We start from the raw sequence: 24296 nt of genomic DNA on the forward strand, positions 1-24296 counted from the left end.
AGGAAGCAACTGCTCCCAGGTGAAAAATATTCCTGTCAATACGATAGATATCATATTAATGAGCTTAACAGCTGCTGGAAGGTGGATTTTTGTTGCCTTTTGTGCAGAACCAGACTGCCAACCTGTCCTGAATGAAAGACTGAGGACAGAATCCCGAAAAGCCGGATAACAGGTGGAATGAAATTGATTTTTCAACAGTACTGTTTGAAAGCATGCCCTTGTAATATGTTTGTGGGCAACGGTAATTCAAAAAACCTCATTAAAAACTATTTTTGGCATCAATTGATGAGATTCATTCTCCAAATTAGTTTATTCAAACTAATATCCGCCTTGAACGCTCCTTGCAGGGTGCACATTGGACTCTGGAGGAGGACTGACAGGAATAAGAGAAGGCATCTGTTAATGATAGAGAGCGTCCTTTCATGTCACTCCCAGCTCTCTCTGCCTCTTTTTAAGCCGTTTTTCTTTTGTCCCATCTGTCACCGCCATGCTACAAGGTACCCTTCTCATCTAATGACAAAGTCCTCCTTTTGGTTTCTTAGACTCTCTCCTTTCCTTCATTTTCACCTCTGGTTTTCCCTCTCTTTTTCTTTCTTCCTACACTTGTCTTGCCTCTTTCTGGTATTTGTGATTCGGTGATTACATCTGATTTCGGGGGAAAGGCAGCGGGGGCGTTCTTCAGCACGCAGAGATGCTCTCAGGGGGTTCAGCGTTTGAAAGCCGGCCAATCTAAATGCAGATGGAAATATCTTTCGGTGATTCAATTCCACCATGTGCGTTATTCCAAACGAGGCTTTGTTTTTTTTTTAACACAGGTTCTCTTGTTACGCTCATTTAGCTTTCCACAAATTGACTAAGAATGAAGATTTGAAAGGAGAAGGCCAGGAAAGAAAACAAATGCAAAAATCCCTCTGCAAATTTGTTTAAAGCTTATTAAACCTTTATAGAGACGTCCTCTGCCTTTTTTTGTTGACAAAGCTTGATTTGTGAGAAGGAACAGCTCATGAACTCGCCATGAATTATTAATGAGTCCATGGTAGTTTATTTTTATATCAAAAATAAATGAAAATAAAAAAGTGCAGTGAAAGTAAACATCCTTTTAAAAGCTGTTTTCTGGAATTTCAACCTTTCAATCACATCTCACAGTCTTCTTACGTGGATGGAGTACTCGGTGTGTTACAGAGAGGTGCACCGAGGAAAGAGCCTTAGAGAGGCAGGAATCTGTTGGGTAGAGGATAATGTCTATACAGGTGATGCTGTTGTCATGGTTACATTGAACCTGTATGTCATGGCAACGAGACAGAGTGAATAGCTGACATCAATCTGCAGAACAATGAACTCTTACAGTGACACTTCTTTTGCATTGATGCTTCTCTTGCATCGTATGACTTTAAATTAATTAGTTTGGAGTCATTATTGTGACCTTTCTGTCCCTCAGTCAAAAGATAAATTGTTTCTTGAGGCTGTAGAGGTTGTGCAATAGCCCCATGGTGTTCTTATCTCTCATCATTGTTGTGTATGATGTGAAACGTGCAACAGGAGTCATGTGCAATATATGTTGTTTGCAGTTTTCATTGCTATGTGCTACTCTGCTTACATATTTACCTGTTTTTCATTTGTTAATACTTCTGTAGAGGCATCTAAATGTATAGAGCATTCTAGTCCAAGACAATTTTTCCCTACAGGGACAACAAAGCATATCATGGTGTCGCGTGTAATTGAATCGTGTCATATCTTATTGCATCTCATCACATCGTATTGTGTCCTGCCCTATTGTGTCCTATCGTATCAACTGGTGTCGTGTCTATGGTGTCGTATTTGGGGTAGACGATAGCTCAGTCTGTCAGGACTTGGCTTGGGAGCTGGAGGGCGGCCGGTCCCGGTACGGACCAAGCGTGGAATTGGGGCTGGTAGCTGGAGAGGTGCCAGTTCCTTTCCCGGGCTCCATCGAGGTGTCCTTGAGCAAGGCACAGAATCCCCCACTGCCTGAGTGCATGTCCATAGAACCCTGCTTGTGTCTGTATTTTGAGCCTTTGTGTGTGTAGCATGTTTGTAAAAACTGAGTGAAAAGATTGAATTTCCCCTCAAGGATTAATAAAGTATATCCTATTCTATCCTAAGGTGTTGTATGGTATCGTATTGCATCACAGTGCATTGCATCGTATTGTGTTCTGTTGTATTGTGTCCTATCTTATCGTATGGTTTGGTGCTGTATTCATATTGTTAACGTTATCCCAATATATATCATGGTTGTTCTTGGTATGAGCTACTCTCTTTACATGTTGTTAGTTTTCACTGTTTGTCATTTATTAATACTACTGTGAGGACATCTAAACGCATGCAGCATTTGAGTCCAAGACAAATTTCCTAATGGGGACAATAAATGATGTGTTGTATTGTATACTAATGTATACAGTACAGCCAAAGCTTTCTTTATTTCTATTCTGCTGCTTAGTGAAATCTACTGCACAACATTTACCCTATAATTGAGCAGAAGACTTACTCATGTCAAAGAGTATTAATCTGCCAAACCCCTGCTGAATCACTGTTTTTTCTCTTATTGGCAAAATGTCCTCTAAAGTATTTAATTGCACAATGTAATTATGTGCTGTTCTGTTGCTCGTCCTCTGTAGGTGCAGCCTCCTCCATAGTGAATATGCGTAGGATCACCCATCCAACAGTACAACAATCGCTGGCAGGCAAAGCCGTCCTCCCCTGTGTGTTCACCCTCCAGCCCAGCTCCTCCAGCCAGCCCCCCCACCTCCTGTGGACTCGTGTCAGGACACCAGCAGCAGGAGGAGGGGGAGGAGGAGGAGGACAGGGTGCTGCCCAGGAGCAGATTGTGCTGTCTGCTAAAGGTAAAACAAAGAAATGCTCCTCTGGTTATGTGGAGATTAAAACCTACATTACTTTTCTCAGTCAGATAACATTTCTCTGAGAGCTTAGAAACTTAAAGGTGGTCTAATCAGGTTTTAGTGTGTGTGTTTGTGAAAGAGGACGTCGTTCACACAGAATTATGACCTGACTCTGCAATTCTCCTAAAAGTAATAAATGAATTAATCTGAACATCTCACAAGTAAAACAGGAACAAAGAACTTAACAAGCCGACAAAAGCAGCTCGAGGAATTAAAATGAGATAAGTCTTCTCAGCAGAGGTTTTCTATTGTCTCCTAAACGCTCCAGACCTCCCCGAGCGAATGGGTTTAAGCAAAGAAAAGACTCGGTGCAGATTGAATTAATCTATCCAGGGCCTCTTTAAAGTTTTGGTGTATTTCAGTTTAATGGTTTTGGTTTTACTGCCCAGATCTTTATTGTTTTTTTTGGTCCGTCTCACTGGTCTCTTAACCTTGCTCGCGGTTCCCCAGCAGCCTTGTACAGTGAAAGAGCTCAAAAACCCCCCACTGTATGTTACCTGCTCAACACCAAACCACAACATAAAGTGTCACATTTAGTGTAGTTGGCATTTATTTATTGGAGTTAGTGTGGTTTATTCTTTTAAACTGAACAAATGATGTAATCGAAGAATCTTTGAAATCTTGGTTTTAATTGTTTTCCCTTTCTAACATCAATGTGGTCCTGATTGGTCCACAGAAGCACGTGACGAGACTGCCTCTCCTAAATGTCTTCTGTGCACATTGTCTTGGCAAGAAGCCTAATACTATAAATATTTATAGTTAGATATTGTTTGGTGGCGTCCCCTTGTGGCCTTAGATATTATCAAGGAGCAAAGGTCGAACTCATTCGACTTGCAAAAACAGAGAGAAAGTCCACATAGAAAAGGTCGGGGTGAATGGATGCCAGGTCAAATAAACAGTCTTTTACCAAGGAGACCACCTGCCCCTTTCCTCAGATGTCCCGTGGAAAGTTTAAATGTTGTCGTATGTCATACTGCTGTGTTCCAGGCTGTTAGTCCTATAAATGTAGGGTTTCTGACAATTAAATGCCTCCATATTGATCAGCAACTGAAAATTCAATGAACATTGAGAATTCAGAATGACATCGGGCCAAATTTAAAATAAAAACAAGATAGTGTATAACCCTTTAGCTACAGTCAAACAACAGCTAACGTTTGCATCCAGCAACTTACTATATCATATTACCGTAAGCTATGAAGGTGCCGAAAGCTATTATCAGAAACTTTAGCTAGCAAGCGGTTGAATGCTAGCATTAGCTGTTGTCGAAAACTAGCGAATGGGTTTTCAAATATGTTGTTTCACTTTAAATTATGGCCACATTTATCGAGATGTGGTGAAATTATTGATTGTCAAGAACCCTTCATTTATACGACTTACAACCTGGAATATCATAACAGCATTTGAACATGAAGAAAGAGGGCAATAGTCGTGTACCAATTCAGGGGTTGCATCCTTAGAAGGCCGTATTTGAAGGCAGATTGTGTCACAGCGGCGTGCCGAAGCCTGTCCCATTTCGAAGGCTCTGCAGATGCGGCCAACAGATGCGTCGTCCTCTTCCCGGGCCGCATAGGATCCATCGGGTGCATCCTTTGCAGCCCAGTGTATCCCGAGATTCATTGCGCGTCAATTCAAACAAGATGGCGGACTCTTAAACGGGCGAGGAATACACTTTTTTGGTTTTTGATTTCAACTCAATCGAATAGCTAGTGATACAAATGTACGAAAGGGGCCTTGAAACAAATTATCTGTGGCTGTATGACTCTTGTCTTGACTTATTCTAGGTTATGAGCATACAATAATTCACTTCACTTGCATAAAGTACTGGATTAACATACTTATTACACATATTTATTTCAACCCAAACTATCTTTTTTTTTCCATAACCAAAGCATGTAGTTTTGTTGTCAAACCAGACTGTGACTATTTATACTAACCATGTTTTATGTGTTTGTCCGTTTGTACGTTTTGTAGACTCCTCACACATGTAATATTACAAATTACTGGCAATCAACCTGTTCTGTGGGGCTCTTTTGAATGTGACATCACATTGGTCCAGTTAAGCCCCACCCACTTCCAACCAGTGCTAAAAGTAAAGCCAAAAACACATACAAATCTTTAATGAGGAGAAAAATAAAACTGTTCTAACTTTGAAAGACAATTGGTTTTTAATGTGGGACCAAATCAGTTTAAGTCTAAGGCAGAACAAAAAAATCTTTGCTGGCCCTTTAACTTCTCCCCTCTACCAGGGCCCCCTATTAGTTTATTTCTTATATCTGAAACTGAACACTTATAATTAAGGAATCTCTCTCTGTCTTTGCCAAAGGTGACGTAATCAAGGTGAATAAGGCTTTCAGTGGCCGTGTCTCGCTGCCAGGATACACTGCCAGTCATCTCAATGCTACCATGGAGATCTCTGGTCTCCGTACCAACGACTCGGGCATATACCACTGTCAGATTGTCATGGGCAATGACTATGAGAGAGACACAGTTGCCCTGGTGGTCTCTGGTGAGTACAGCAGCCATGGATGCAGAGAGGGTTTAATCATGTAAAAAATGCTGACTGAATGAGCGACAGGCTTAAAACATTGTTTTGTAACTTAATAGATTTGTGTTGTAGTGCTTTTCACACTTGTTGTGCCAATGTTAGATAGATAACAGCAGCTTTAAAAACAGGGGCACTGCCAGCCCCTTTTGACTCTTTTATTTAATTACACATTAATAACATTGATTCACCATATCCATATCTTAATGACTGACTTAATTAGTGTAGCCTGTCGCTCTCTGTTTTTGTGTTGTTTTTGTTATCTAGTTTTCCACTTGAGTAATTGTTGTGTAATTGTTTCAATTAAAGTGTTTGGACTGAGAATAATTTTTCTGTGTGCTCATCTGTGAAATTTCAGCTGAAAGTCACACAACGTGAGATTGATCTGAACATGCTTATTGATTACATCCCACTGGTCATTGATTCTAAACTCGGCTGTGGTTTAACACATCGTCCTCTCCACCTGTCTCTGCCCGTGTAGGTGTGGTGTTTCATTACCAGGCTCTCAGCGCGCGCTACGCCCTCTCATTCAGCGACGCTCAGAAGGCCTGCCAGGAGATCTCGGCTCAGATGGCCACGCCGGCCCAGCTGTGGGCAGCGTACTATGACGGCTTCACCAGCTGTGCAGCCGGCTGGTTGGACGATCAGACCGTACGGTGAGGAGACGTTCAATAACTTCCTTCTGCTTGTCACACCCTGCTAGTGTTGCTCGCTAGTTGCAGAGAGATAAGCTGTGTTTAGATGCAGTGTTACCACTAACGATTATATTTCCTATTGATTCATCTGCAGATTATTTGCTCGGTAAGGTTGATTAGAGTCTAAGTTTTCATTTGACCCCACTCTAAAACCTACAGGTGTGTATTATTTGCTATTGTACTGAAACTGTTCAACAGATCTGAAAATAAGCTCATTTGCTTCATTGCTAGAGGGTAAATAAGAATATCAATACCTCTATCATTTAGGCTATGTGGAGTCATTAAAAGCCATTATTGTTAGCTATTAGCTTATCTTAACACAAAGACTACAAAGAGGTGGAAACAGCTAGCCTCGCTCTCATTCTAATACTTCAGTTTATGTATAGATTAGATAAGCATTGCATAATGAGTTAGTGAACTTTAGGGGTGCTCGTAGGCATTTTGTTTCATTTAAACAGAGCCAGGCTAACTGTAGTGTTGTTTTTATGCTAGGCTAAGCTAACTAGCTGCTGGGGCATGAGACTGGTATCAATCATTTAACTCTCAACAAGCAAATAAGTTTATTTCTCAAAATGTCACTTATTTAACATATGACTTAAAAGTTTTATTAATCAACAACAACTTTCAAGTCTATTTCAAGGCTGCATTTTGTTGTACGCTTAACAGTATTTTACAATGAAGACCTTTGCTGTGTTTGTGTGCTGTTTGTTCCCTCTCCTTGGATCACCTGCTGTCTCAATTAATATTCAGCTCTCCTGTTTTGTCACCTCATCTGCTCCAGATACCGTTCTTCTTTTTACCGCTCTTGTTTCTTTGCTGTTAATTGTATTTTAATTTAATCTCGTCTGTTGCCCTTTACAAGTGAATACAAATAAGCTTCATTCTTAACTGACATTTAAAGTCCTAATGAAAGGAAACGGTTGATCTGCGAGCTGAGATAATATTCACAGTTAATGACCAAAGTAACTAAACTACTAACTGCCACTTACTTCAAATGATTTGTAAAAAACAAACAAACAAACAAACAAAAACAGGATCTTTCTCATTTATGACTCTCAAATTTGTGTCCACAGATATTCAGTCCAGAAGCCAGAGCTCGGTTGCTATGGACACAAGGAGTATTCAGCCGGAGTGAGGAATTATGGGAAGAGAGACCCCAAAGAGCTGTTTGATGTGTACTGTTTTGCAAAAGAACTGGATGGTACAAACACACCAACACACACACACACACACACACACACACACACGAACAGACACATAAAACCAGACGACATCAGAGGCCGTCACAGCTTTTGACTTTACTTTTGTGTTTGCATCATAATCTGCTGAAATATTCAAAAACAAGTCGGCCCATATCCTTTTCATTTTTTTTTCTAACTTTCAATAAACCCTGTGAAAAGATTAAAACAAATATGCTTTTGCAACAAATGCATATTAATCCCTGGCAAAAAGTCTCTCCAGTAAATGCACCAATTACAACTGTGTGATTAAAATTAACCCCTGCAGTGCAAGTTTAAAAAATCTGAATCTTCAATTGCAACCAAATGGTCTTTTCAGAGGATTTGTTGAGAATAACAAAGAATCTCACCAGTCTTAATGTTTAAGTATCGGTAAAATAAGTTTAATATAATATAATATAATGTTTGATTTCACCCTCCACATGTAGTTACAGGTTTTAACCCCAGCTTCTTCTTGACATGTTCCTGTCTCATATCTCCTCCAGGCGAGGTGTTTCACTCCTCAGTCCCGGGCCGGCTCTCTCTGTCCTCTGCCTCAGACCGCTGTGTGTCCCTCGGGGGGCAGCTGGCTACAGTTGGGCAGCTCTATCTGGCCTGGAAGGCCGGCCTGGACAGCTGCGCCCCGGGCTGGTTGTCTGATGGTAGCGTACGCTACCCGGTGACCCGGCCTCGTCCGGACTGTGGAGGGAGTCAGCCGGGGGTCCGCACTGTGACACCTAACACCACCGCTGACAACAACACAGAGTTATATGATGCTTACTGCTACAGAGGTACCCTGTGTGCATGCTACTTCTGTTTATTTATAGGATGTGTTAACGTTGAAAATCTAGATGCTCCTGATAGTATTCCTGCAAAATGAAGACACAAACTGGGTAAATTCCTGCAGTGTTCGTCACGTGAGCAAAAATCTCTTCAACTTGTTTGTTTCCCAGGCAAAGTGAAGAATTCGGGCTCCATCTCTCAGATCTACACGTCCCTGTGGAAGCCCTGGAGCTACCTCACAGGCTCGAGTGATGCTGACGCGGCAGGGACCGACAAACCTGATGCGACTACACAACAAACTACAACTACCAGAGGTTTGACGTTTGTCTACCATTATCCGACCTGTAGCAGCAAACATCCAATCAGTAAATAAAATAAACTGTTCATGTGTTTATTCTTGTAGGCTCTCAAGATGGCGGTGATGTTTCACCTTCAAACTGGACCGGATTGGTCGACCTGGAAGAGGAGGCGTCCCTTCACAGCACAGATACTGGTGAGGCTGATTTGTAATTATGTGAATTAATCACAAAAGAATAAGGATTTGTGATAATAAGCTAACTCTGCCTTGCCCTCAGACCCCTGGTCCTCAGAGTCTTCAGCATCGTTTATGACCCTCCAACTGATGCCAGGACAGAGCTTATTGGACTGGGGAGAGCCACTGGAGCCTGGACCCGACTCAGAGGAGTTTCTCCTCCCGCCTGTCACACCCACTCCTGCTGAGAAGAAGGTTGGTCAAAGTCTTTTTGATGTTGAGATTATAGACGAATTAGCATAACTGAACTAGCTAATTTTCTGTCCATTCAATTGTAATTAAGGCGATCTCAAAGATTGTTAAGTCCATTTGGAAGCCTTGGAACTACCTGGCTGGGACTGAGGATGAGGAGGGAACCCAAACACCAAGCGGACAGGCTGGAGAGGAGGAGGCGTCCACAAAGAAGACAGATGAGGGGTCAAACCCGTCACCTGGTGAGTGGATTTATACTGTTTCCAGTTAACTAACATGGCCTGTCATCTGGGTTTCACCTCCTGACAGTACTTATGTGTGAATACAGTGCTGTAAAGGGATAAAAGAGGAAACATCTTTGAGTGTACTACATTTTAAAACTTTACCTGTGTTTAGATAATACAGTACAGGTTACAGATAGCACAGCTTGTAGGGGGGAAACAGGAACAGGATCTGAGTTATAGAGCTACCGGGAGGCTTTATGCCAGTGTATGAGCATGTACAGTATGTTGAATGTTTCTATTGAGGCACTAATTGGCTCAGGTCTGTGATGTTGGGCAAACGGATGGCACATTAATTACAGAACAAACAAGCTGCTGGGATGTTCATTAGAGAAGCACAGACTTAAGAAAGAGTCAAACTGTAGGAGCCATTGTATGCTGTGAAGAGAGTGTCCAGCATCAACTCGTTCTTCTGCTCGGACAATACAAAAATTGGCTTCAAATCTGGAGGCAAACCGAAGCCACCCTGACCCCTCTGCAGCTCAGGCTGCTAACGAGCTGTGATTGACCGCAGGTGTGACAGCTGACGAGCTCCAGCTGTTTGTAAGGATCTGCTTCACACTGTCTTTTTACATTTGACTTGTCTCCACGCGATGTATTACAGTAAAAAAATATAAATACATGATATCAGTTATACAGTATATGATGTCATACAGTAATTAAAAATATGATCAAATTAAATACTAAAAGCACTTGATGAGGGTGAATGACGTCATACCTGTACTGAGCAGCCACAAACTTGCTCCACAAGCTTTTCAGTCAATGTCCAAACAGGATTAAAATACGTTATTTCTTCTTCAGTTAAACAGAACAAAGTTAGATGATAATAACATGAGTGGAAACAACACATATCTATTCAGCTTTTCATTAATTATAGGTAACGGGTCTGCAGCTTTTAGCAGTTACTTTGAAAACTTTACTAGAAATGATTTGGGATTCAATTTTCATCAAAATGAGTAAGTGACTTATTAAAGATTCCCCTTTCGACATTTAACAGAGCTCAGAAGTAACATTTCTATCCTTGATGAGCTGTTGAATTCATCACATACAGCATTACAAAGACTTGCTCTGATGAGGACAGAAGCCCTTTTTACATTGTGGCTCTGCCACAGCGGCGTAAATGAATCTCTGCCGTTATGCCGCCTTTGCCATTTTACATTGGACCAAGTAACGCCGGCGTAAAGCGGTGTACATAACATTCTGGTCTTGTGGAAGCAAAAATTGCGCGAGGTGTACACATACAGCTCACTTACACACACATGGCGCTGTACCGCCTTGCCTTTGTTACTGCCTCTGATGCCGGCTCAGAGGCGGAACGACTTCACCTCATCATATCGGCTGTTTTACATAAAAGACGAGGCGCATCAGAGTCGAAATAATCCCGCCTTGAACTGGCAGTGTGAAAGGGGCTAGATTAAGCTACTCCTGTAATGACTTCTGAAGGATGGTCGTGCTCCTATTAGAATGGGTTATTTAAACTACTGTAACTGTACAGCTTTAAATTCCTCTCTTAACCCGTTGTTGTTCATACTGAACCCTTTAGTGTTAGCTTAATTAAAAATCCTATGATATAGATTCTCTCCCACATTGTTCCACCTATACTCCCTAACATCTCACCTTGTTGTCATGTACCAAAACGTAATTATGCTATCCAAAGCATTTTTCATAAACGCTGCCAACTAGATATGTTTTGTTAAATCCAATATTTATACTAATTTAAATACATATGTTTGAATAGAGGTAGCATGCAGAACCAGAAACATGAGGCCTGCGTGTTTCTATAACTGGAGTTTTTTCTCCTTGGTCTTCTGGCTCCTACTGTAGCTTTCTCTACCAGGGATCTTCTGTTATCTTTGACACTGACCCTTAAACTAGACCGACACGTAAAAGAGGTGGTCCAATTCACAGATCTTGAGGAGGTTATCTTAACTCGTAACATCTTGACTCTTGCGAGTGCCTCTCCCAAAAGTCTCTGCATCGCCTCCAGCTCATACAAAATCCTGGAGATCCCAAAAATGAGATTTGGCACCTCCTTGTATACTCTCCCCTTATGATCAAACGCTCTCGGAGATCCTCAGGCAAAAATCTGTTATCCATCTAAAGTCGTAGCTTAATACTAAAGATGACTGTTCATTTGCTATTAAGCCTCCGGACTTTGTAATGTAATGTCCCACCTTGAATAACTTCTAAAACACACTTTCTGACTTTTGAAATATTGCTATATAAATAAAACAACAGAAAACATCCGCAAAATAAAAGATATCATGTCTCAACTATCACGGATAAGGTTTAAAGCTCCTGCAGACAAATCATGTCTTCAGATAGATTTATATATCTGAGATTCAGTGATAGGCATCGTGGGTTGACAACATCCGGCCGACAGATGATAGAAAAATAAGCAAAATCTCATCAACCTGTGTTCCTTTTGCTCATGTCTCAGGGTTACAGCAGGTTTTAAGGGTTTTATGTGTGGGCACTGGATGAAAGTGGCTTCCAAATTGCAGCCGTCTCACTTTAGAGCTTGTTGTAACTGTGTTACAGAGTTGTTGATTAAATTCTGAGGCGGTATGTGCGGCTGCGGAGGTCTTTAGTTTCATTCAGTGTGACCTCGCCGTGTATGTGTGTGCGTCCAGAGAGGTGTTAGACCTTCAGGCCTTTTTTTTCTCTTTTAATTAATTAATTTGTTTCTGTTCGTTATCAGTGGCTGATTTAAATGTTTCAGTGACATGAAACGTACATCTTACGTGTAGCCACATGAGATAATTTTACAGCGTTCACACTGATGTCTTTGCAGCGTTATCATGTTGTGTCTTTGCAGCACTGTCAGTTGTTTGATGCTTCATTCAGGTCTCATGTCATGGATGATATTTATAAATTGCTAGCGTGCAGTTCACTGAACATTTCAACAGTTGTATGATTGACAATCTGGCACTGTGTTTACTGACATAGTCGGACACTGGTTGAAGTAAGGCTTACATATTGAGCTTCCTTTTCAGGCACTTCCATATTACTAAGCGTCTAGTGGAACATATCCAAGCTTAAATGCTAACAAAATGCAATTTAATTAGTTATCTAATAATTAGGAGTGGGATGTTGACATGAATGGCACTTGCAGGTCACTAACGGGTAATTATGTAACTCTAATATGACAGCAATGATGTAATTCTGTTTTGAAGGCTCACTCTCAGTGCTCAGGGCTCAATGTTAGATCTTTCAAACAAGTACTTATACTAATTGGCAAATTATTCAATACAGCTCACCTGTCTCACTGCTTTTATAAGTGCACTTACACAGACTTCATGCGTTTTTCCTTCCATTTGAAACTCTGTTCTCGGGTTCATTTTCTCCCTTTGGTCAATAAGGTTTAACATGCTGCAGAGGGAAGCGCTTCCCTCAGACCTCTTCAGTAAATATTTTCTCCAAAGTGTCCTCAGAGGTTTGCTTGCCATCAGAGATAATGTTGTAGGCGATGCTGGTATAAGGAAAAGAGCTGAGGGACGGCTCAGACAGATTAGAAGTGTTTGTTTGGTCTCTCTTGGCAAAGCAGAGTGATTCCATAAGATCATTTTTACGTTGTTCGTCACTCTTGGCTCTCTCTTTGGCACTATTCTTTCTGTCTGCCGTAGTTCCACTCCTGACTCACCTCGTCTTCTTTGTTTCGTGCCCTCTGCAGGTTTGTTTTCTTGGGGAAGTTCATGGTTCAGCAGTCCCTCGAGGGAAAACTCTACACCAGCCAGTGAAGCATCACCCACTCGTCTGGCATCGACTTTGGCCGCCTCCAGTAACTCCATGACTGCAGAGAGCGGCAAGAGCGGGGAGAACTCAGAGACGACCAACGCCTCCAGCTCAGCGCCTGAGATGACCGCATCCAGCTCTGAGACCTGGGTCCGTGTGGATGCTGAGACCACGACCCGCCCGGGCGACAAGAAGGATGAGACGGCGACCTCTAGATCTGGTGGAAGAGGAGGAAGAGGAAGAGGGAAGAAGAACAGAGGGGAGGACAGGAGCAGGGGAGAGGAGAAGGGGAGAGGAGAGGAGAAAGGGAAAGGAGAAGATGAGGGGAGCGGAGAAATCACCGGAGCGGAAGCAAAGGGGGAGATTCAAGTTTCACGTCGACCGGTTGGAACAAGTAAGCCGAGAGAGAGGTCCAGAGAAAGATCTAGAGAAAGGGGTCACAGGAAGGGACAGTCGACCACCACCACGACTGCAACGACCACTGCTGGTCCTCTGGAGCCGACAGAGATGACCACAACTGGGTCGGAAAACACTGAAACACCAACGTCTGAAAACACGTTGCCTGGAGAAACCTCAAAACCATCAACCTCACAGGACCAGTCCGTCACTGCCATGTCCCAATCTCCATCCTCCTCTCAATCATCCCCACCTTCCTCCAATTCCCAATCCCCACCCCCCTCTCCCTCATCATCACCCCGTTCCCCGTCAGTGGGATCAGAAGAACCAGCTCCACCTCATCAACCAGAATACCCCCTGACATCGCTGAAATGGGTCCCAGTGGACAATCCAGTTCAGAACAGCTCTCTGGATTATCACCCATTACTGTCGGGACCCCAGGATGAGGAGGAGCCGGCTTGGTCTCACGCTGTGGGCTCGGGGGCCCTGTTACCAGGCAACATGGAGGAGGAGAGCAGAGGAGGAGTCAACATCAGCACCATCACTCTCAGCACAGCAGGTTAGCATTGTTAGTCTGTTTTTAGATGCTGTGTCATCCTGTTGGTATGTGGTTTACTTCAGTTGATAAATGTGTGTGTGTATATTTGTTGTAATTAATCAAATATTAACCTTTATTTAGAATCCTTAAATGATCACATTTATTACAACTAGAGGCGGATTTTTGTGAGTTTGATCATTTCAGCTGGGAATAGTAAGCGTACAGCTTGTAGATCAGTGATCAGACACATCTCATCGCATTACGTGCTGGTGGTAATTAAGGGCTTTCTCTGCCAGAATGCTCTTTTTATTTCACCCACCAAAGTAATATTCGTGCCCTGTGTGAAACCAGAAGTCAGTGTTGAGCTTTTTTATATACTCAGCCAAGTAGGTTGGTTTCTAATCACAATCAAACTGCGACTGTGTTAACAACATGTTCGGATCATTCAAGTGAAGTCACATTACTTACGTGACTTATATACATAACTTTCAGCAGTTATAATAACTTACCTTTGACTGCTGGTCTGATACGAGATGCTAACTGGGTCTCTTGGGTGAAAGTCAAGTCAGATGTTTGTTTGTTTCTCATGGTGCAGTTTATTTTTGACAGGGGCCCTGTACAACTCAACTGTTGGGCCAGAGTTAGCTATATAGCTAATTTACATCTGAGGCCAGCATAAAATACACTTCAATGAAATGTGTGCTGACTGTAACCAAGAAGTAGAAGATCCTTGTGCTTGTCTTAATGTGTTACGTTAATTATTTTTCTTATGTAAGCAGCGGTTAGTAAAAGGGGTAGGCTACAGTGAAAACATCACATCATCACACATGGTTACTTTTTTGGCTAATCTTTTGTCTCTGTGCGCTCAGTGAAGACATTGCTAACTTCCTGTTAGCTTAGTTCGCTGGAGGTGGGGGAAGCAGTTGGCCTTTAACAAAAAGAGAAGAAATGTTGGTCCAGGAAATCCTAAAGTTGTTTTCATGTTGTGTCTGCTCAGCTGGTTTTCTAAACCAAGCTAACCTCTAGTGCCACCTCACTGCTTCCCTGTGTGGGCTGGTCTTCTGGAGTGCTGTGTGCTGCGATACCTTTAAGGTCACAATAACTCCAAAACAAAGACTGGCTGCATGTTAAAGGAAAAGTTTGACATTTTGGGAAGAGTGTTAATTAGCTTTTATCAAGAGTTAGATGAGAATATTGTTAATACATGTCTGTTCATTACATTTGTAGCTAAAATTAGTGGAATATTAGCACAAAGACGGGCATAAGGGGAAACAGCTAGCCTAGCTTGGTCCAAAGGTTAAAAAATCTGTCTTCCAGCACCACTCAAGCTCGCTAATTAACACATTAGTGTAGAAACAACAATTAACAATTTCATGGGGGGTAATGTGCCAGACTTATTGGCTGAGAGAAGTGTCCGGGCACCCAGCAGTGACTGAAGGATGTTACTGCTAACCGCTAAAGGCATGCTAGTTGAAGCTATCTTGAGTAACAGAGTTATTTGATGAGTATTGTGTTAATTACTTATTTTTTGTCAAATTAAAAGGTCAATTTAGGTCATTTCTAAAATGTTACAAGTAACAATGTTTATAACCTGTCTACTGCTGTTTGTGTTTCTTGCTATGGTGCACTTAGTTGTGACAATGTTCCTCCATGTCTCAGGAATTGTTTCCTAGACTGTTATCAAACCCAGCTGAAACCCGGCTCGACAAAAATAACTACCCTTTGAGATCGAATTTTTATTACCTCCCCTGATCTCACCACTGGCATATTTATTCAAAATATTCAGTGTGCGTTCCTCAGCTGCAGACCTTTTATTCCCACCAGAAGCCACATTCCTGCCGCCGTTCACTGTAGATAAAGTCTGCAGCTCGGTATATCTAAGAGAAAATCCTCGCTGGCCACCTGGTTTACTTCTTATTTTCTCGCTTGATAATGAGAGCTCGCACAGGAAACATCCTATCACCAGGCATTTGAAAGCCCCACGGGCATCATGCTATCACACATTTCTGTGGTGATTTATTTTTGCTCCCTTTGAAAGCGGCTTATGTCTGCGGCGGGCTCGGCTCAGCTGCCTGCTCGGGGATGTGTGAGGAGTCTGCGGATGGAAAACAGCTGTAAACTGTATCGACAAGAAGCCGAGGGCAACCATCTGGGCTGCTGGTGTACAGTATGAGGGCTGATTGATTGACTGAGACCCCGGAGACGTGCGGGGTGAAGGCCATAAACAAACACACAAACACACTGTGATATCTTTGCTACACAAACAGCACAAGTGGATGGATGAGCTCCCTGGAGACTGGAGCAGAATAATGACTCTCTGCTTACACCTCTCTCTCTTTCTCTCTGTTGCACACTCTCTCCGCTCCAGCTCAGTCCCTTGTGGTCTGGTTTCATGGAGGTGGTCAGTATTTTCTCTCCTGACTGGATCACGGAGCACTTCATCAGTCAGTTCAATCAATGCGAAAGAGGAGAAAAGAGTGAGCCGCCTCGGGCTGCATTCAAGGACCTTCAGTAGGAAAGCACATTGTTTTCAGACCTGCAGATTCTGTTTGGTGCATAAAAACACAACACAATCAACTTTATTTCCTTTGTCTGATCTTTGTCAACTGATTTTTATCATACTATCATTCGGTAACATTTAAATCGCAGCCAATTTCTTTGTTTCCCTCCCTCGTGCTCTCCTGCCTTCGCAGAAATGCCAGCGCCGTCTGTGAGGTCTAAGGCTCTTATCCCTGAATCATACTCCAAAGTAAACCATATTTACACGGCGTCTGTGGGTGATTACTCCAAGCTAAAGCTATGTGCTATGTTTGGATTAATACTTTGAGGTGTCCCGGCTTTGCGGCTGTAAAGTATCATCCCTTTACTGTCCTATCTCTGCAAACTTATTAGTTGGATTTTGCTGCTCCAGCTTATTGTTGTTGTTTGTGCCGGCGGTGTCGGCCGCTGTGCGGAGCGAGGGACAGTCCACTCCGTCAGCTCCTTCTACAGACTATTGATTTTTCTGCACCACTCGCTTTAATGAATCGCACAAGCTTTATCTTTCACACACACATAAAGAGAACACACGCACGTTTTGTAGTAAATCTGCTTGTCATAAGAGTTGATGTTTGTCACGGCGTGCTATGACCTTGACTGATGAGGAGGGTGCAGGTTCACTTCAGCCTGGACTGATGTACAGTCAGTGAAATGCACGGCTGGTTTTAGCACCTGACTTCAGCTGAATTCAAACCACAAGGCTCACAAAACTTAACATAAATCTCTGGAGCTGATGTTATTGAGAAATCTTATTTTCTATTAGAGTCTTGTGATTGAAAACCCTCCATCTTTTCGTCCCTGAACCTTTATTTAAACAGAGCAGCGAGTGTGTGAGCTTGAGATGTCTGCTTCTGCTTAGTTATTGGACAGGATCAGCCTCAAGGCTAATCATAGCCACGGTATTGATTTCCGTTCATCCCACCGTCTAAACACAAACCTACACACACACACACACACACACACACACACACACACACACACACACACACACGTCAACCTCTCACACCACCCCCTCCTCGGCAGTGCTCAGTGTCAGAGAGAGAGAGAGCTGGCAGAACAAAGACTCCCACAGCCAAAGCTTTCGCGTCCAGGATGAACGAGTGGTGGTTTTCAAAGACCTTAAGTTGCTCTAATGAGCAGCTCGGGGGGAGAAACACGTGGTGGTGCGTCAATTGATATGGAAATGTGTAATTGTGGAAGGAGACCACACACACGCACACATTTAAGGGGTGAATACGCTCAGCGGGAGGTCTGCTCATTTCTGTTGAGGACGCCTAATGTCTGAAGTTCTCACGCTGCCCGCTACGCTCGCCGGAGTGAGCCAAGGCCTCGCTTTCCATATGGTTGCCATGACAACTGTGGCTGTGAGTGGATGGCGAGGTTGAGGCTCTGTGGCTTCTGATCCCTTTGAAAAGAGAGCGAGTGTGAAATGGATATGCGTGTGTTGTAACTGCTGGTTTTGGCTGAGCTGCAATTATAGAGAATCGGGGTGCAGCGTTTTTTGTCTGAGTCATACGAATATTTTAAGCTTTATTGATCCAGTGAGCTAAGATACATCTGTTGTATCCCCGCCAAAATAAAATACATTTAAAACAGAACAAAAGACTCTCCTTTACTAACTGACTTCATTATTTTAAATCCTCAAATTACCCCTCCGCTAAAATCCGTCTGTCTCTTCCAGTCGAGGCGGAGCCCTGCGTGACAAACCCGTGTCTGCACGGAGGAAAGTGCCTTCCTCAGGGAACAGGCTACAGCTGCTACTGCCCACAAGGATACGCTGGGGAGAACTGTGAGATTGGTAAGTGATGCTTACACACACACACACGCACACACGCTCACGCTCACACATCCCACACAAATTCAAAAGCATGCATGCGTCCACACAGAGGCATAATAAAGTCAGCCCTGCATAAGTCGGTGCATATCGATGTAAGGCTCTCGAACGGGCTATTGGCAGGTCAAAGGTCGAGCTGTTCGTTACATTGACAAAGGAGGTTGAATAAAGGCGGGATCAAAGGTTAGGGTCAGACTATCAGAGAAGTGAGATGGCAATGGTCCCTCAAGGTCGAACTACTGGTGGCTTTCACTGCCAAACTTCCTGTCTGAAGTGATGTCATGTAGCAGTGAAAAAAAATGATCTACTTAAAGTCATTTTTAAGCCCCATTGATTTTTTTTTCCTTAAAAAATGCCTCAAGGTTTTGGAATCAAATCAAGGCCCCTCTTTGTTTCGTCGTGTCTCAAAAGAAAAAAAATCGAAAAAAGAAAAATGTTTAATGTGGAAAAATGTCAGATCGGGATCAGAACCAGAAACAAATCGATTGTTCCTCACCCACAGGCCTTTATGTACATAGAAACTTCACAGGAATGCGTTCATGGGGTTTTTGTAATATGCGTCTGACAAAAGGAGAAACTAAAGGAACGAGAAAATACAGAGTAACCTCCTGCTGCAGGTGTAAAGACAGCTGAGAGACGCTGATCTCAGCGGGGGGAACAGGCTGCCAACTGTGACCTGCTTGAGATGTAAAACAATATCAAGATTTAACAACTTCCTGATCAATTTCTTCTGTAGTTTCCTGTCTTCTCTTTCTGCATGCTGATTCCCCTTTTGTTTCTCTGTTTAGGTGCATGTTCAGTTCAGGTCTGAGTGCGACTGTGTTGTGCTGTAGTGCTATCAGGGAAGCCAGAATTGATCGCGTGTCTTTAGGTCAAGAATAAAGATCTGCTCAAGCTGTAATTATTGGATGCACACCAAAACCTGATGGGCACGGTGCCGGTTAGGCAACATTTCCACTCCACTTGTATTTGGCGGCATCTGCTGTTTGTGCCAAACACAAGTGGAGTGGAAATGTTGCCTAACCGGCACCGTGCCCATCAGGTTTTGGTGTGCATCCAATCTTCACATTTCCAGCAGATATTTATGTGTGACTCGAGGCTAAAAATCACGTCTGGCTTCCCAACACGCCAACTTTAATCAATGGCTCCTTGTGGCATATAAATAAAATATCATGTGAACTAACAGCATTGTAAACTCATAGTCACTAATAGTAGCTAATAGTCATGTTTTTATACGGCTTGTTTTGGCTCTGAAATCACAAAAATCTGTAAAAACAAACAATACATTTACAGTTAAACACAATGGTGATTTGGCCGACTGCCCACTGAACATTGCCCCTGCTTCTATCTTTCTTTGGGTGATGAGTCAACATTCACAGGAGGAACCACAAGCTGCATCAATCATAAAGCAAAGGTTCTGTCCACCAGAGAGAGTAGGCGAAAGCTGTGTAGGCTACTGCTTCTCTGATCCCTGCTGAGCTGGGAGTAAACAGTTACTATACTAACTAACAAAGAAGTTATCCGTGACTACAGATGATGAAACTTCAAGAACAGGTGCTAATAAAGAAAATAAACATATTTGACATTCAGATGAGGAAAAACAGCGAGAACTACCAAAACACACCTACAAACACAGCCTCTTTTCATAGGTGTCACATAAAAGAATGAAAAAGACATGTTCGAGTGGGTGGTTTGAAGGTTGTGTGTGAAAGTCACGATAGTTGCCCACAGTCATTCAGTGTTCTGATATTAAGGTAGCAACAGAGTATCTCTGTCTGGATCTGTGAAGCCGTCTCCTCCCAATAGCCTTAAATTAGCAACTGTTGCGGCACGGCTAACCCACAACCTAGCTAACAACAGTTAGATTACTTGCTGTGTTATTATCAACATTATACACAATATATAATCTCAACTACCCACGGAAGTTTAATCAGCTGATAGAGATTCAGTGTTAAGCGGCCATGTCTCACGAGCCATTTGGTGCATTTGGCAGGGGCGAGTCCAGACTGTGATGGCCCAACTGGGTCACTGACTCATGCAGCGGTGGCATGAAGTATACCAGTTATTTACCATTTCTGCTTTCACTAATTATATCTACTTGAACTGCTAACATTCAGGTATCATGTATGAATATATCAACTGTATACAGTTGATATATTCCTGTGTATCGCTTCTTTTTAATTAAAAAAATTAACAAAATGGCATCACACAGATTTTCTATGCTTAATTCTTTAAGGACTCAAAAAGACGATGTACTGTATGTCCAAAGTCACAATTCAAAGTACCTATAATGGCGTGAGTTAGGACCCAGCACACAGGAAATGGCAATAGTCTTTACTAAGAGCTTCTGCAGGTACAGAACAAACAGGCAGGTAATAACACAGTTCAGGCCTATAGTCAGGGCAGAAGCTGTTCGAGTCTTTGGACTGGGTGAGCCAAACCAGTAGACATGCAGAGATTCGGGGAGCCAGTAGGCGAGTGTGGCGACACGGTGACAGTCTGAGCCACAGTGATCCACAGCAAAGCAAAACAGGGAACTCACACAGTAGCGTCGTAGCAGGGGAACACCAAGCAGGCCAGGGGAAGAGGCAGACAGAACTCGTGGTCGGGGACAGAAGGGTGAGGTGATTTCTGGGATTATGACAAAGCTTGCAAGGTCAGAGGCAAACAAGGAATCAGTCCGACTGTGAGTGCTGGAAAGTCTAGCATGAAAGGCGAAGACCAACCTGGCAATAAGAGTGAGAGCAGGAGAGGCTTATATACTGTCTTGATTACTGATCAGAAGTGCATGCACAGGTGAGCTTAGCGAGCTGATCAGGTGGGAGTGGCGGGTAGGCAGAGTGGAGCAGAGTTGGGGTGAGTGGAAAATTACTGGGAGTGCAGGTGAGCAGTGGAGCATCAGTACCATCAAAAGAAAATGTGCTACATTGGAAAACCACAAAAGCTACCGGCAGCCTGCTGCAAAAAAGCCCAAATATTTGGACCAGGCCTTTTACCCACCATTTAACCACAGACGTTTTAATATGCACCCTAACCTGTTGGCTGCCAGTGTTCCCCCTGCTCTGATTTAAATGGGTTTCCTGTGTTTGGTGCCATAACCAGCAGCATAATGGCATCACCAAAAAATGTAGCGACCAGCTTTTTATTCCATTCCTGAACATTTAAATCGTTGTCCCTGATTTAGAGGCTCTCCTCAACCGTGACACATCCACTCAGGGGCTTCCACTTACTTAGCCTGATTAGACGTCTTCTCAGCACTGTTCCTGATTTAACAGAACATGCTGTTAATGTTATTAGTAACAACAGTTTCATACTGTGACCGTTCACAAAACGTATTCATGTGCCATGACACAGAGAAAACTGATCTATCCCACATTCTTCTGTCGCAGCTTGTACGCTGGTACGACTCATGACATTATCATTGTTATTGGTAGTTTGATGACATCGTGCATTTCGCTGTATTGTTCTGCACAACTTCAACTTAAGCAGAGGTCTAGTCAGCTACGTGGGTGTGCAGGGTCTTCCATAATTATTAATCTGTCTCAAACTAATCTTATTCTGCACACTCATATGAAGGTCTGTAATGATAGAAATTTGTTACACGGATCACACTTAGATATCTATCCTATTAATATCTGTGGGTGTTGGAAATCTGCTTTAAATATGGTTTTTAGATTAATTTGATGAATAAGATGTTTATTAAATCACTGGATTATCCAACAGAAGACATGAAGTACCCAAGATGTTGGAATTTATCTAAATATATTTCCAGACCTGCCTCCAACTTTAAAACCAAACTGCTCCTTAAAATAGTCGCACTTTGGCTCAGAGGTGCTGTGACACTTTGAACAGAGGTATGAATCTGCCTTAATTTGTTCCTTTACATCTGCTCAGCTCATTAGGCAGCCAAACCTCAAGGAACTTATCACTTTATGAATAAATGAAGCACTCACAGCGACTTACTTACTTTACTTTTTTCCGAGTGCCAGGTTTTGTCTGTTCACTGTGGCAGAGAAAAGGACGGGTGGACAGACAGAGCGTCAAACTGACAGCCGGCAGCCGCTGTGTGGGTCTGCTGGAAGCTTTGTTACGGATTTGCAGAATGTGCAGAATTATCTCTCTGAGGAGCAGCTTCCTCTCTGCATAATGGATGAGAGGGACGAGGGGATCAGAGTGTTTCTACTCAACAACAAAGAGCTGCACTGATTTTAATGGGGAGAGGGAGTTTGTGGTGTGTGTTTAACTATGAACTCGCACCTGTAGAGGTCATTCAGGGTCACGCTGGGCATGATTAGCTTGGGGGCGTTTGATATTTATAGTTTACTTTAACTATTTCTTTGCAAAAGTGTTATATTTCTGGAGGAGAAGTCATTCCTTTCAGTGTTGAGGCATAAATTAAATATTTAAAGAAAAAATCTTCTCCATCATTTTGCAGAAAATTCAGCCTGAAAACTTTTTGGCTGAACACGTGTATATTTGATTTCCAGATGGACTCTCTCAAACATTCAGAGATTATCTTTAAATTAGAATTAAAGTTTTGCACAGTTTCACTTTAACCTCTGCTTAATCTGATATCGGTACAATCGCGTTTAAAAGAAGTAATCCCTGAATCAGATTATCTGAGTTTCACTGAAGTTTAGTTCAGTCGGACTTGCAGATTTATTTTACATGCAGAAACTTGAGGAGTGATGACATAATATCTTAAACCCCTCTGGCCGAGCCTGCAGGTGGATGCTGCGGGTGGTGGGTGGGCTGAAAGTGTAAGCGCAGTACTGGTGTAGGGCAGCGGTGGCAATGACTGGAAATGTTGCGGCTTAAATAGGCGCCAAATTGGGAGGACGTTTTTGTCAGGTGATTCTGGAGAATGGCGCATGTCAAGTGTGAAATCAGTGCAGCTCGAGTTACCTGCCTGACCTAGCTCGCAGGGGTTGCTCCATTTATTTAAACTAGTTTTAATCCTAACTCTTTTCTGCCACAGTGTCATTCTTGGTGCTAAAAAAGTATGAATGTAAAAAGTGAAGGCAGACTGGATGTCAGGGATTTAAAGTCGTCAGAGATGCTTATTTCTTCACTAAGAACAGCCCTCAGGCTACATTTACTCTTAAATCCAGTCGCTTTTTCATCTCACAGAAAAACTAAATGATTCCTCACTCAACTCTTTTTTTTTGTTGCTTTTTATTGTGAGAAAATGTGAAGACAATACAAGTGAAACACAAAACAGTACAAAACATGGTGTTTTAGGACAACAGAGTTACAAAATGATCAGACATTACCAAAGCAGAAATCAAACAAACACAAGAAAGAAGAAATGAACAGAAAGAGAGGGAAAAAAGAAAGAAGAAAAGGAAAGTTCTGTGACGGCCGAGAGAGAGTAGAGAGTGAAACGAGAGGGTTTCTGTGTGAATGCATGTCTTGTATTGTGTGGGTGTTTGTCCATGCTCCTCAGGGGCGGCTGTGGCTCAGTGGTAAAGTGTAAGAGTCGGTCGCCTTTCACTCGGAAGGTTGGTGGTTCAATCCCCAGCTTCCTCAGCCTACACGTCGAAATGGCAAGACACTGAACCCCACATTGCTCCCGGTGGCGTGGCCAACCACGTGTGAATGTGATGACTGATCGACAGTTGGGCACTTTACGTAGCAGCCTCTGCCATCAGTGTTTGAGTGTGTGTGTGAATGGGTGAATAACTAAATGTAGTGTAAAAGCGCTTTGAGTGGTCGGAGGACTAGAAAAGTGCATTCCCCATTTTACCGTTGGGAACCACCAGACCTAGGGCAGGGAGTCCCCCTGTCACAGAGCACACAGATTTGATGATGTCTTTCTGTTGTAATTGTTATATCATTATAATCATTCATATGTTGTCCTCACTAAACTTTTAACCCTGTTGAGACTGTATAAATCATACCAGGAAATATATCAGCATAAACCTTAGTTTCTGTTTCTGCGTCTGTCCTGGAAAAACTTCATGCTGCGTTTGTCTTAAAAGAGCTGCCATTTCTATAAACAGATAAACAGACTCTGCTGTCAGATTACTGTCAGATCAAACCTCCGCAGCACAAACCGCCATTAAAGCGGAGAAGATTGGATAAAACAAAAAGACTCG

The 24296-nt window shown here is 42.7% G+C and overlaps 1 protein-coding gene across 1 annotated transcript in view; it reads left to right on the forward strand.

The window, feature by feature from the left end:
* The window catches only part of LOC138611414 (neurocan core protein-like), a 46481-nt gene that overhangs the window by 13344 nt on the left and 8841 nt on the right, over nucleotides 1–24296 (forward strand). Inside the window, exons 3-13 of the mRNA XM_069684505.1 lie at nucleotides 2634–2858; nucleotides 5239–5421; nucleotides 5939–6113; nucleotides 7226–7353; nucleotides 7876–8160; nucleotides 8323–8466; nucleotides 8556–8645; nucleotides 8728–8879; nucleotides 8968–9118; nucleotides 12831–13847; nucleotides 18046–18162. Coding sequence (XP_069540606.1) covers nucleotides 2634–2858; nucleotides 5239–5421; nucleotides 5939–6113; nucleotides 7226–7353; nucleotides 7876–8160; nucleotides 8323–8466; nucleotides 8556–8645; nucleotides 8728–8879; nucleotides 8968–9118; nucleotides 12831–13847; nucleotides 18046–18162 — 2667 coding nt within the window. The remainder of the gene's footprint in view (nucleotides 1–2633; nucleotides 2859–5238; nucleotides 5422–5938; nucleotides 6114–7225; nucleotides 7354–7875; nucleotides 8161–8322; nucleotides 8467–8555; nucleotides 8646–8727; nucleotides 8880–8967; nucleotides 9119–12830; nucleotides 13848–18045; nucleotides 18163–24296) is intronic.

This window comes from Semicossyphus pulcher, unplaced genomic scaffold (genome assembly GCF_022749685.1).
Source record: "Semicossyphus pulcher isolate SPU_LCO1_2020_fin unplaced genomic scaffold, fSemPul1.0.p SCAF_7, whole genome shotgun sequence".
In the NCBI taxonomy this organism is placed as follows: domain Eukaryota; kingdom Metazoa; phylum Chordata; class Actinopteri; order Labriformes; family Labridae; genus Semicossyphus; species Semicossyphus pulcher.